The sequence below is a fragment of the Meles meles genome, chromosome 14, assembly GCF_922984935.1.
Source record: "Meles meles chromosome 14, mMelMel3.1 paternal haplotype, whole genome shotgun sequence".
In the NCBI taxonomy this organism is placed as follows: Eukaryota; Metazoa; Chordata; class Mammalia; order Carnivora; family Mustelidae; genus Meles; species Meles meles.
The window spans coordinates 31,840,060-31,854,160 of NC_060079.1; the positions used below are offsets into that span (position 1 = coordinate 31,840,060).

The window sequence follows — 14,101 nt, forward strand, 5'->3', positions numbered from 1 at the left end:
CTGAGGTTGACGTTCCGAAGACCCTAATATAAAGAAAACAGCAGAAGAGCTCCCTAGTGGCAGCTGGGGACATCATGTCACATCCTACATTTATGGCCCTTGTAAGGCCCTATAACAGTGTGTTGCTCAAGAGCAGTCTGAAAAAGCCTGGCTGGTTCGGTAACTTTGGAGGTGGGAAGGGAGCAGGAACTCCCGATAGTAGCTTTTCGTGATTTGTTTCTTTCAGGAAATCCTCTATATTTCTGACATTACAATGCATTTATGATACTTGCTTTTCTCTGGAGTCATTGAAGTTAACAGACCTGATATATTAACAAACACATTTTACTCATCTGAATGTATCTACTTAAAATTTTATGTTTGTTGTAGCATGCCAATTAAAGCTTACAGAGCTTTGTAGTAGACATGCAAATGTAAAAATATTTTCCTTCTCTTTGTTTCCATGTTGGGCTTATAACTATTTTGGGAGAGATCCAGTTGGATATCAAAAAGATTGCTAGAGGGTGAAATGATCCATTGTTCTTACTTTCATGTGTTTGCCAGTCTGACAGTCAGCTCTGGTAACTGACTCTTTTGTAGGTGAAATGTATAAATTGGATCATTCCAAACCTTGTTCGGTTTTTACAGGTCTATAACTCGTCACAGTTTCCAGTGTTCATTATCTTTTTAAACTTGGTCATAGTATTTATCTTATTGAGATCTATTCCCTTTTCTGGTACTTTCCAAATTCTCTGTATTCATTCAATCATTGGACACGTATTTATTGAGTACATTTTTTGTGTCAGACTCTGTGCAGGGCTCTGGGAATAGAGCAGTAAATAGGCCTGGCCTCTGCCTGCATGGCACTTTCAGTTCACAGAACAGTGGATAAGAGAGACTTTAAACAAGTTGTCACACATATAAATCTATTTGTGCTTAAGAAGGAAAATTACAGGTAAGTATGGGAGATGAGGAAAGACCTGACTTACAAGAGGAGGTAGTAAAGGCCTTTGTGAGGAAGGGAATTAAGATAATGAATGAGAATGGCTAGGATGTTGAGTGAGAGAAAAGCTCCCTAAGGAGAAGGGTGTGCTTGTGCAAAGCCCCTGAGGCAGGAAGAGCTTGGATTCTTTTAAGAACTGGAGGAAGTGAAGTGTGACTAGAACAGTACTTGGGAGGAAAAGGGTGACACTGGAGGGATGGGTAGAGCCTGTAGGAATTTGCAGGCACAGGAAGGATTTTCAGAATTATTCTAAATGCAGTGAGAAGCTATCAGAGGGGGTTGAGCGTATCTAACTCTTGATCTAAGACATGATCTGATTTATCCATTAAGAAGATTATTCCAGCAGCAGTTTGGGAAATACATTCAAAATAACATGAGTGAATGTAGGGAGCTCAGTTCTAAGACCATTGCAGGTATGTATTCTTGCTGCACAAAGAATGGTCTGCAGACCAGCAGCATGGGTGCCAACCTGGAAATGTCTTAGAAGTACAGTCTCTGACCCCACCCCAGACCTACTGAATCAGGCTGCATTTTAACAAGATCACAAAGCTGACTCATTTGTTAATCAAAGCTTGAAAAGTGCTGTTCTAGACAAGATATGACATTCCTTTGGTTTAAAACGATTCCAGAGAAATTTGGCAGACTTAAGATATATTTTGGAGGCAGAAATGAGAGGAATTGGTTAACAAATTGAGAAGTGGAATGAGAAGTACTGAGGACGACTGGGGTTGCTGTCATAAACAGCTATAGAGAGGGAGATATCATTAATTCATCTGACCAATAGCCGAGTGCCTACTCTGTGCCAGCGCTATTCTAGACACTAGCCATACGATAGTGAACAAGACAAACCTCTCGAGGAGCTAACGTTTACAGTTGAGGAATAGGATAACACACAAGTAAATACGTTGTTAGAATTGTAAATGACAATAAGTGCTTTGGAGAAAGATAGCATTAGCTCTTGATTTTCCTGTGGGAGAAGAGTCTTCCTATGCTAGTCCTTCCCATCTTTTTGGTCAAGGAACGATCTAGAATTAATCTCTGATGGTTCTTTTCCTTTATCCTCCTGTGTCCCGTCCATCAACCAGTTTTGTCACCTTCCCTTGCAAAACACCTGGAATCCGTCCTTCTTCATTTATACCCCCCAATCTAAGCCATCCCCATCTCTCACCTGGACTCTTGCAGTAGCGTTCCAACTGGCTTCCCAGTTTCCTTCCTTCCTCCTTTATAATTCACTCTCCATACCTAACCAAAGTGATTTTTTTTATAATCTATATTAGTTCATGCCACTTCTCTGCTAAAAAAGGGTTCCCCCCTCCCCATCTCATAGAATAAAATTCCACTTCTTCACCTTGGCTTGTAAAACTTAGTTGATTAGACTCTACTTACTTTAAAAAAAAAAAAAAAGATTTATTGATTTTAGAGAGAGAAAGACAGAGAGCAGGGGGTAGGGGCAGAGGAAGAGAGAATCTTCAACAGACTTCCTGCTGAGTGCAGAGCCTGACGCAGGGCTCCATCTCACCACCCTGAGATCATGACCTGAGCCAAAATCAAGAGTAGGATGCTTAACCAGCTGGGCCACCCAGGTGCCCCACAGCCCTACTAACTTTTAGTTATCTTGTATATTCTTTTCTTGCCCACAACACTTGAACACACTGGCTGTTCCTCAAATATCCCGAGCTTTTTTAGGGGATCAGCTGTAGCCACTCTTCTCCTGGAATGCCCCTTCTGTAATCGTCCTAGAACTGGCTCCTTGTCATTTAGATCTTAGCTTTCAGTTACCTAAGGAAAAGTCTTCACTTCTAAATCAATATTAATGACCACCCAGTTGGTATTGCCTCACCCTATCTTAATTGTATATAGAGAATATCACTATTTGATCATTGTCTCATTTATTTATTTAGTTGTCTAATTATATCTTGCTGCCTTTCTACCTACTTTTCTAATCTACCTTCCAGTCTGTCTCCACATTCTTGAAATGGAAGCTTCATAGGAGCAGAAACCTTATCTGCCTTGTTCACTGCTTTCTCTCCTGACACATACCAGCACTCAATAAATGTTTGTTTCCATGTTGAATAAATAAACAGCCCGTCTCCTGGAGCCAGTTTCTCCTTTTGTCAGTCAGTATATTTTGCATATTATTGTCATATTGACCTTCTTTAAACATTGATTTCATTGTGTTTCTCTCTGAATTGAGGATGTACAATGGATCTTAATTGCTTGCTACTGTCTATGTGTGCTACATACCTCTGTCTTATTTATTAAGTAGTTGGTAATCAGTCCAGTCCCCTTAACCTCTCTTACATCCATCATCTTATGATATATTTAGTCAAAGAGAAGAGAAGAGAGAAAGATTCTAAGGCGATTAGAACCTGTATCGTAGGGGGCTTCCAGCTAGCTCAGCTGGTAGAGCATGTGACTCTTGATCTCAAGGTTGTGAGTTCCATTGGGTATGGAACCTACTTTAAAAAAAAGAAAGGGAGAAAAAAGAACCTGTATCATATAATTTAACAATTATTTATCTACCCTGGTGGCTTGTCTTCTGTGCTCCACATGTATATATGTGTCTTGCCTCCTTTTGAGGATTGTGAAGGACAAATTCTAATAATTTCTTTGAGACTTTGTTTGTCTTAGAGGAACTGTCTCAGTTCTAGTACTTTAATGATGCTCAATAAATACTCATTTGGTTGATTTGAATTTCTATCATTAGTGCTTATAGAATGCCTTTCTTTATAAGGTATTTGAGGATATAGCAGAAATATCAATAATAATGCCTGTTTCCTTCTATTGGGCTTCTTCTGTCCTCACTGCTCAGCACCATGCCTTTCCCTAATCTGCGTATTTCTTTAGGATGGATTCCTGGAAGTGGGGAAAGAGAAAATTCAAAGCCTAGTTTACCTAAATAAATTTCAGACTGAAAGAAATATAATCCATTGTGTTGGGACTAAAAGCATGAGCATCAGAGCCAGACAGACCTGGATTTGAATCCCGGTTCCCCTATGATAAGCTATATGACCATGAACATGTTGCTTAGCTTTTCTGAGTCTTAGTATCTTGATTTGTGAGTTTGGAGTAATCATACTACCTACCTCATGGAACTGTTATGATGATTAAATGAAAGAATACTTGGAAATACTTAGGATAGAGTCTGGTACAATATAAGAAATTAATAAGTTATTTATTGCTAGAACATATAATATATGGAATTTAGCTTTTTAACCACTTCTACTCTTCTCACACAACCCACTTGTTAAAAGAGTCACACTCCATTAATAGAGTATTCCCCCTCTACTTGAAAACTTGAAAATGGGGAACTGGCATGGGAGCAGTTTCCATTTTTAATAGTCTGTCTTCCACAAAAGGACAGCAACTCTCAGCATCAGTATGTGGTAAGGAAATGAGGACATTCCTGGCAAGAGCAGATATGGTTGAGACTTATTAAACACTGGTTATAATTTAGGTTTCTACTTTTTTGAAGGACTAGAAAGGATAGAAAGGGAAGAAAGGAGTGTTTGATTAAAAAAGAAGTATAGTATTATATTTATCTGCCTGTAACTGAAAACCGTACTTCCAAAGAACTGATGAGAAAAGTCATTGTTTTTATACTTCCTTTATTCCTTTGATGCCTTTCTTCAAATCTGAAATGGTTAATATGTATTGTAATGTTTAAACATAAGTGTAAAATCATGAAACAGAAAAAAACAAGTTGTAGAAGGCTAAAAATAATTATGAAGTTCCTTTTAAATAAGAAGAGCATGTTTAGTGTATTTGATGTAAACAAAACTAGTATGTTTAGAAGTAAATTTTTTAAAAAATCTTTGTGTCAGAGAAGCTGTGTTTGTTTGCTATATGTAAACATGTATGTGTGTATATATGTATATGTGCATATTTTCATTAATAATGAGCTGAAACAGTACGAACTTTGAGAAAGTAGGTTTTGGCAAAAGATCTTCTGGCTTGTTTTACTTCCACAAAAGTCTCTTTTTACTTAATGTTCTCTGTGTAATTACAGGGTGTCGGAAAAAATAAGATTGTTGACAGATTCCTTCACCTGCTCAACAGACCCCGAGAATACATCCAGCTGCACAGGTAAGAGTAGAAGACCCAAACCTCTTGAGATCTAGTTTAATCATTTATTTTTCTCCCAGCACAATTTAAAAATATTTTCTTAAAGGCCCATTTTATAAACCAGTTTCATTTCTGTTCCTCCTGTTCTTATCTCTCTTTTCCTTAAAAGGCAATAAAACATTGCAAAATTTGTTTTTTTTTTTTTTAGTGACTAATGCTTTATAAACATGAATTAGTAGATATTTTGTGGACAGACAGTGTTGAACATTACATTCTCGGAGCAGATTTCGTCAACATAAAGGCTCTTAAATTAGAATAAAAATATGTAGAGACTAAACCCATTCGCTAAAAGAAAGCTAAAATAGCTCACAAGGAGAAAAAATAAACTATATGATCTCAGGTATGAGGTAAGGAATCAAAAATGTAGAAGAAATAAGTTAATTAGTCTCCTTGCCTTCCTTATAAACACTTTATGGATCATTTAGTTTTGTGTGGTCAGAATGTTGGTTCAGGGACAGCTTTTAATCAGATAGATATTCTTGACATGAACCGTTTTTAGCTTTCTCAGTTAACCTGTCCTAAATCTTTCTAAAATAAAAATAAGTAGCAGGTCCACCAAAAGAAAGAGAGAGAGAGAAATGGGGAGAAAGAAATAGAGAAATCAAAGAATATACCAAGTAATAACCACTTAAAACTAGATTGAATTATTTTAATTCCAGGAGATAAAAAATATTGTGTAGTGTAAAAAAACATTGGGTTGATTTACAAGAATTAATTTCTCATTTGGGTTCTTTCATTAAATAATGATATATTCTTAGAAGAAAAATGTAGGAGAAAAGAAGACAGAAATAATGTGGCATAGGAAAAAGAGAAGAGAACTAATATAAAGCTGAGAGGTGGTCAAAAGCTCCCTCTTGGGATTTACACCTCTGGCTGTTACAGAGTAAGTGGTATCTGATTAGTCCTACCATAATAAAGGGTTATAAAACAAGACTCACAAATACTAGGATGTTTACAACTGCCAGGAATCTGTGAGCTAAACAACTGTCAGAGCTCCAGGTGGTTAGAGTTTTCATTAAACACTCCTGGTATTCAGAAGATACTCTATAAAGTCTGTGCATTAGAAGTAGAACCAATCTGCCCCTAGAATAAAAGCTACTCTATGCTCATCCTTAATAAGTTAAAACATAAGCCTTGAGAAATTAAGTATCCTTGCTATTTAGTAGTATTTTAGAAGTTTTTCTCAAACAGAATGACTTTAAAAACTAAGAGGACAGGTGTTAGGGGGAAGTGTCTTTAAAAGATCAATCTTATTCAAAAGTATGTTAACTTCTTAGCCAAACATACTTAACATGAAATGAAGGAAGACTACAAAATCCATTCAACAACACATAGCATTCAAAATGTCAAGCATTCAATAGAAAATTACTAGACATACAAAGAAGCAAGAATATTGGTCAATAGAAATAAACCCCAAAATGACAGATGGTGGAATTAGCAGACAGGGACTATAAAACAGTTGCCATAAATATATTTAGGCATTTAAAGGGGGAAAATGAGCATAATAAGGGAATAATTAGGAATTCTCAATAAGGAATGGCAACCCTAAAAAACAGTTTCACATATAAGCAATTGGAGTCTCAAAAGAAAAGAGAAAGAGTAGGGTAGACCAATACTTGAAGATATAATGGTGGAAAAATTCCCAAATTTGTCTGAAAGTATAAAATCACCAACCCAGGAAACTCAGTGACTCTCAAGCGAGATAAATAAGAAAACACAAAAAAGTACATTATACTCAAATCATTGTTAAATTTAAAGGTAAAATAGGGGCACCTGGGTGGCTTAGTGGATTAAAGCCTCTGCCTTTGGCTCAGGCCATGATCCCAGGGTCCTGGGATCGAGCCCCACATCGGGCTCTCTGCTCAGCGGGGATAGCTGAGCTTCCCCCTCTCTCTCTGCCTGCTTGTGATCTCTGTTTGCCAAATCAATAAATAAAATCTTTAAATAATAATAATAATAATAAATTAAAAGGTAAAATCTTTAAAACTGTGAGAGGAAAAAAAGACAAATTACATACAGGGGAAAATGATAAAAATGACTGATGATTTTTCGTGTGAAATAAATACCACAGTTCAATGAAATGATTGTTTTGAAAGTGCCAAAAGAAGAAAAAAAGTGAATATAGAATAATGTGTTGGCCAAAAATTATTTAAAAATAAAGACAATTTCAGAAAAACAAAAGCTGAGAATATTTTTTCAGCAACAGACCTGCATTATATAAATAAATTATATTTCAGCATTTTCCATGAAGATAGATACAAAAACCTTTAATGAGTATTAACAAAACAAATTCAAGAATATATAAAAAGGATAATACATCATAACCAAGTAAGTTTTATCCCAGGAATATAAGGTTGACTTAATATTTGAAATTAAATAATGTAGTTCATTTAATTTACAACATAAGGGGAAAACCATGTGATTGTCTCAATCATTGCAAAATAAGCACTTGAGAAGATTTAATACCCATTCATAATAAAACATGGCAGCAAATTAAAAATAGGAAACTTCCTCACTTGAAAAGAGGCCTTTTTTAAAAAAAGAGATTGTTTGTTTGTTTATGTGACAGAGAAAAAACAGAAGCAGAGGGAGCAGGAGAGGGAGAAGCAGGCTCCCTGCTGAACAGGGTGCCCAATGAGGGGCTTAGTCTCAGGACTCTGAGATTATGACCTGAGTTAAAGGCAGGTGCTTAACCAGCTGTGCTACCCAGGTGCCCCTTGATAAGAGGCATTTATGAAAAGTCAGCAGCTAACTTATATTTAATGGTGAAAAGCTAAATGCTTTCTTTCTATGATGGGGAAAAGGCTAGGATATTCAATATTCAGCATTATGCTGGAGGCTCTAGCCAGTGCAATAAGACAAGAAAAAACTAAAACGGAAATACATGTGGTTTTTTTTTTAAGATTTTATTTATTTATTTGATAGAGATCACAAATAGGCAGAGAGGCAGGCAAGACAGAGAAGAGGAAGCAGGCTCCCCACTCAGTGGAGAGCCTGATGCAGGCCTTGATCCCAAGACCATGACCTGAGCCGAAGGCAGAGGCTTTAACCCACTGAGCCATCCATGTGCCCCTGAAATACATGTTTAAATGGAAGAAGTAAAATTGTCTTTGTTTAAAGATGACATGCTTGTATATATATATATATATATATATATAAAATCCTAGGAAATTTATGGGGGAAAAAAAGCCATCAGAATAAGTGGATTAAGAAAGATCATAGGATATAAGGTCAATGTACAGCATCAGTTGTATATTTATATAATAGCAGTGGGCAGTGGAAAAAAAAATATACATATATGTATATATATATATTTTTTTTTGGTTTTGTATTTAGTTAAAGAGGGCACATGATATGACAAGCACTGGATGTTTTATTCAACTAATGAATCATTGAATATTATATCAAAAACTAATAATGTAGTATACATTGGCTAAATGAATTTGAATAAAAAATTTTTAAATATTATTTATAATAGCATAAAAACATGAAATACTTAGTGGGGCACCTGGGTGGCTCAGTGGGTTAAGCCTCTGCCTTCGGCTCAGGTCATGATCTCAGGGTCCTGGGATCAAGCCCACATCAGGCTCAGCAGGGAGCCTGCTTCCCCGACCCCCACCTCTCTCTGCCTGCCTCTCTGCCTACTTGTGATCTCTCTCTCTCTGTCAAATAAATAAATAAAATCTTTAGAAAAAAACAAAAAACAACAAACAAAAAAAAACCCATGAAATACTTAGGAATACATTTAACAAAATACATGTGAATTTTAATTTGCTATTGTAAATGAACATGGCAAGGCCAACCCAGCTTTATTAACTTTTATAGGTCACCTACATAGTTTCAGAAAATTTCCAGCCTATTTCCACAACTTCTTATGATTATTCTTTGTATGACTGAATGATGCCTTACGTAAACCTAAGAATTTCAACTCCCTTTTTTTCTTTTTTAGGAATTTACTATGTCAAGACTATAGGACTAGGTGTTTTAGGTGATACAGAAAGAGATAAGAAACTTTAAGAATCTTTAAGAAGCTGTAATACTATTCTTACTTATAATTATTTCAATATTTTATGTTCCCCTGAATCTGAAAAGCTATTTTTCCCCTTTACCTTTAAGTTTTAAAACCAGTTTTTCTACGTTATGGACAAAGTTTGAGGAAAATAATGAAAGAATCACAATGTTTGACTCATTTGTTATTTCTCATCTGAGTAACTTTTTTTTTTCCAAAGATTTTTATTTATTTATTTGACACAGAGAGAGATCACTAGTAAGCAGAGAGGCAGGAAGAGAGAGGGGGGGAAGCAGGCTCCCTGCCAAGCAGAGAGCCCGAAGCGGGGCTCCATCCCAGGGCCCTGAGATCATGACCTGAGCTGAAAGCAGAGGCTTTAACCCACTAAGCCACCCAGGTGCCCCTCACCGGAGTAACTTTTATTGATAACATCACAGTTCTAGTTTTTGAGCCACAAGGCACATGGAAAGACCCATATTTTACATTTTAAGTATGATACAGTGAGCATTTCAGTTGTTCGTTCTTAGGAGAATTTGAGCTATTTTATTTTGGTTGCATGTGTTTAGTTTCTACCATACAGTGGTGCCGTTAAAAATGCATCATAATTACTTAAAACTTTTAATTAGTATGTATTCTGATGCCACTTAAGCATGTGATGTTAACTTAGAGCAAAAACAAATGAATTTAAATTTTAGATTTTAAAATAGTCAAGCAAAAAACCAGCTTCTCTTAAAGATGACATCAGAGGTTGAAATTAGCTCACACATTTATGCCCCAGAAAGAAAGTAGTCACTTTATGTGAGAGTCCCTTTGTATGATGGGGCAGTTTTCCATTTGTATATATTGAACACCAAAATATTTTTAAAGAAAGATATATTAGGCTGAATTGCATCAGTCAATTCTGATTATAAATTATGGAGCACAATCAGAAAAAAAAGGAGGCAAAGAAATAAAACAGGTACTTAGTAATTATTCCTGGGTGTGTGTCACTGTCACACTGATTATAAACAGGCCTTTTGCTTATCATTCATCATCTTTAATAGTTATAAGAAGTTTTGATGTCTTATTTTTCTAGGAATTGTTTTTCTAATTGTTGGTTTAAAGTTGTTTATAATATCATATGATATTTTACTGTCCTTAGGCTCAGTAATGATATCTTCATTTTTATTCCTGGTATTGGTTATTTGTCTTCTCTCCCTTTTATTCTTGATCAGTTTTGTCAAGAGGTTATCAACATTATTGCTGTGTTCAAGCAACCACTTTTTGGCTTTTGTATGTTTCTTTTCTATTCAATAATTTCTGGTTTTATCTTATTATTTTTCTGATTTTATCTTATTATTTATTTTATTTTCTGTGGGTTTAATGTGCTTTTCTTTTTTAAACTTTTTTATATGAATGCTTATATAATTGATTTTTACTTTTTAATTTATGTATCTGGAACTATGTATCTTTGGGTTTCCCTTTGGGTCTCAGTTCTTTCATCTCTGTTTAAGAAAGGTAGACAAGGTCATTTCTAGTATCTTTTAGCTCTATATTCTAATATCTTTAGGCAAGAAGAAGATGGTATTCAAGGTGCTTTAATAGTTTAGAAGATTAGAGATACCACACCGTACTTTCTGCCTACAGTGTCTTTTATACCAGCCTTTTGTCTTAAGGTAACAAATGATCCATAAATAGTAAAGAATTATAGGCTGTTTATTTATGTTCTGTGGAAATTTTGACATTGCCCACACAACTATATAGATATGTTATCTATATTATCTAACTTCCTAAATTCAAAGTATAATAAGCTTCAGAGCCTAATATTTGTATTATTTTTGTTTATAGCACCCATTGCTACATATATGATTGATGATTTATTACAAATAAAGTAACTACTCATTTTAACACAGACCCGGGTATCTCTGTTTGGCAATATTTGATATTTAATATATTATATGAAGTTAGAAGTAAAAACTCTCTGTTTCTATTTAAAATACAAAATATTAAAGGATTTTCATTAATTAAATTTGATTTCAATGTGGGGAGTTTTTCATTATGTTCAACTTTAGGGCTATATTTGCCATAAAATTTAAGGTCATCAAATTCCTTTAAGAAAAACATGTTTTAAAGGACCTAAAAACAGCAGTCCAGAAAATGTTCTGGTCTTCTCTGATCTGTGGGTGACCTACTTAATGTCTTTACTTTGTTTATTTTAGATTCCTTTTCATGGATTTGTGATGTCACCATCTAAATAATCAGACACATTCAGTTTAGTTTGTAGATGTCATTCCAACAAAATTAGTTATGGGCCACTCAGCACATTCTCTTGATAAGTAAAACCATCACCAGACATACATGAATAAAACATACAACCAGTGTATTTTTTAAGTATTACCATCTTATATTTGAATGATCAGTCTCATAAAAATGAGCAAGCTGGGCAACTTAATTCATTCTTCAATTAAAATCAAGATATTGTCCTGTATGTGACTTAATTTAAAAGATTAATGGATATAATTACTTTTATGGTATGTATTACAGACAGAAGAGACTCCATGTCTCATATTTGTGAAGTATGTCTTTTTATTTGTTTTTCCACAATGTTATGTTACTTTGACAAATAAGAGGACACTTGATATGTCACCTTCTGTAGCTGTATTTCCTCTAAAAGTACAATTCTATATTAAGAACTATCATGGGGCTTTGAAATACTTAATTTACCAGGGTTCTTTTTCATTTGCTCACCTTCATATATGAAGAGGACAGCACAGATCAATCATTAGCATGACCCATATGTTCTTGGTTGATTATTTTTCTAATAGTGATTCCCGTTGTGAATATAGAGTTCCCAGGTTCCCTATACAGTCCAGACTTTTTCTTTAGTGGGATTTCCTTCATGTCTGCTCAGCTTATTCCAGACTGGACCATTCTGTGTCCTACTCACAAGTTTTGAGCTTGTATCCATGCCTGTCTTTATTCCTCCATCTAAAATATACTCTGTTTTTCTTCTAATCTTTCAACATTTGGTTCATTTTTACCTCTACATGGAACCTTTTCTGATTTGTCATTATGAATGTAACTTTCCCGTCCTCTGAAACTGCATGGAACTAAATTTGTACCATTGTGAAAGAAAGAGTAAGAGTTTTCGAGATCAGGTCCTGCCTGTGCCATTAACTTTTTCGTGACTTTGAACTTCTTGAGTCCTAAATTCCTTACTTATCAAATTGAAATAATAATATCTGCCAGGCTGCTTGTAAAAATTAAATGAGAGACTATGTGGAAAGGACCAATCAGTGTCTGACATAATTTGGGCACTTAAGTATTTAAGCAAACTAATAAACATTAGTTTCTTGCCACATACCCCACTTTCTTTTCTCACTCGGATTTGCATTATATTTAATTTCTCCATCTCATCTGCATCCCCTCTACTTTCCCCAGCCATGCCTCCCCATCTAAATAGGACACTTTTTGAGGGCAAGAGTCTGGTTTATTCATAATGTATTAATTCATTTATCTAATTTGTACTTACTGAATTCTTCTTGTCAGCAGCTTTTAAGGCACTGACGTTGTATAGATGATGATATCCATCTTGACCTGGAGGAGCTTGCATGCTTGTCAGTGGGTGAGACTACAACATTACAGTATGATGCTGGATCTGAGCTAGGAAAGAAGCATGTGCGGCTTCTGTGGGAACATTGGGGAGAGGTGCCCAGCTCTGAGTACGTGTATGATATGGTGAAGGTGTCTGAAGAAGGTGGTACTCAGACGGAGTGCTAAGGGATCAGCAGGAGTTTTCTAAGTACAGAACAGAGAACAGGGCATTATGGTTATTGAAAATGTACGATCTAAAAACCAGGACGTGAGAGGCAGCTTGGTATAACGTGGGCTGTATGTGCATAGAGGCAAGGGTTGTTGCCAAGAGGAAGATGGGGGCACAGCATAATTCAACATACAAGACTGTCCTCAGGCTGAAGAAGACTGAATGTGACAGTCTAAATTTAGAAATTCACGAAGTCCCAGAGGGAAAATAGATGCATTGACAGAAAATAGAAAAACTAAGAGCTTTTCTAAGTCTCACAGAAAAAAACTAGTATTGGGCCATCAGGACATTCTTAGCACTGATAAAAGCATTAGAGGACTGAAGACATGCCACACATCAGTTGCTCCGCAAAACCTCTGAGATACTCCTGGCTCATCTTACCCACTCTCAACTTGAAAAAGCTATTTTAGAACCAATTTTATTAGCCATTGGACAGTAGTTTTCCCACTAAGAATGTCTTCTACTGCCTCTTTTTCACTAAAGGAATTATGCCAGTCCCTCCAACCTTTCCACATAGATGTTCAGGTTTGTAATAATTTTTTACTCCTTTCTGGATGATCTTCAAATCCATTTAAATTTCCGCATTATTTTTGTTTCTTTAACAAACATGTACACAGCTGCTGCTCTGAACTGGGCACTATTCTAAGCTGTTTTCAAATTGTAACTCATTGTTGCTGCCATTCTCTGAGATTAGTATGGTTCCCCTCTCTGTTTTGCAAATGAGGACACTGAGGCACAGAACAGTTAAATAACTTGGCTGAGGTTACAGAGCGGGCTTCTTATGACCTGGCATCAGCCCTGTGCTCTAACCACTGCGCCATGTTGCTTCTTGACTTTGTTGTGTTGATTGAATAGTATTTCCGTGATGCTAGAACTTCAGTCAATTCGTGGGGCACCTGGGTGGTACAGTCAGTTAAGTGTCTGACTCTTGGTTTTGGCTCAGGTCATGATCTCGGGGTTGTGAGATCTAGCCCCAAGTTTGGCTCTGCACTTGGTGCAGAGTCTGCCTGAGACTCTCTCTCCCTCTGTCCCTGAATTTTCTCTCTCTCTCTCACTAAAATAAATAAATCTTTAGGGGTGCCTGGGTGGCTGAGTGGGTTAAGCCTCTGCCTTTGGCTCAGGTCATGATCTCAGGGTCCTGGGATTGAGCCCCGCATCAGCTCTCTGCTCAGCAGGGAGCCTG

At 36.1% G+C, this 14,101-nt stretch overlaps 1 protein-coding gene across 1 annotated transcript in view; it reads left to right on the plus strand.

The window, feature by feature from the left end:
* VWA8 (von Willebrand factor A domain containing 8) overlaps positions 1 to 14,101 on the plus strand; it is a 333,349-nt gene that overhangs the window by 159,745 nt on the left and 159,503 nt on the right. The window contains exon 21 of the mRNA XM_046028286.1: positions 4,992 to 5,068. Coding sequence (XP_045884242.1) covers positions 4,992 to 5,068 — 77 coding nt within the window. The remainder of the gene's footprint in view (positions 1 to 4,991; positions 5,069 to 14,101) is intronic.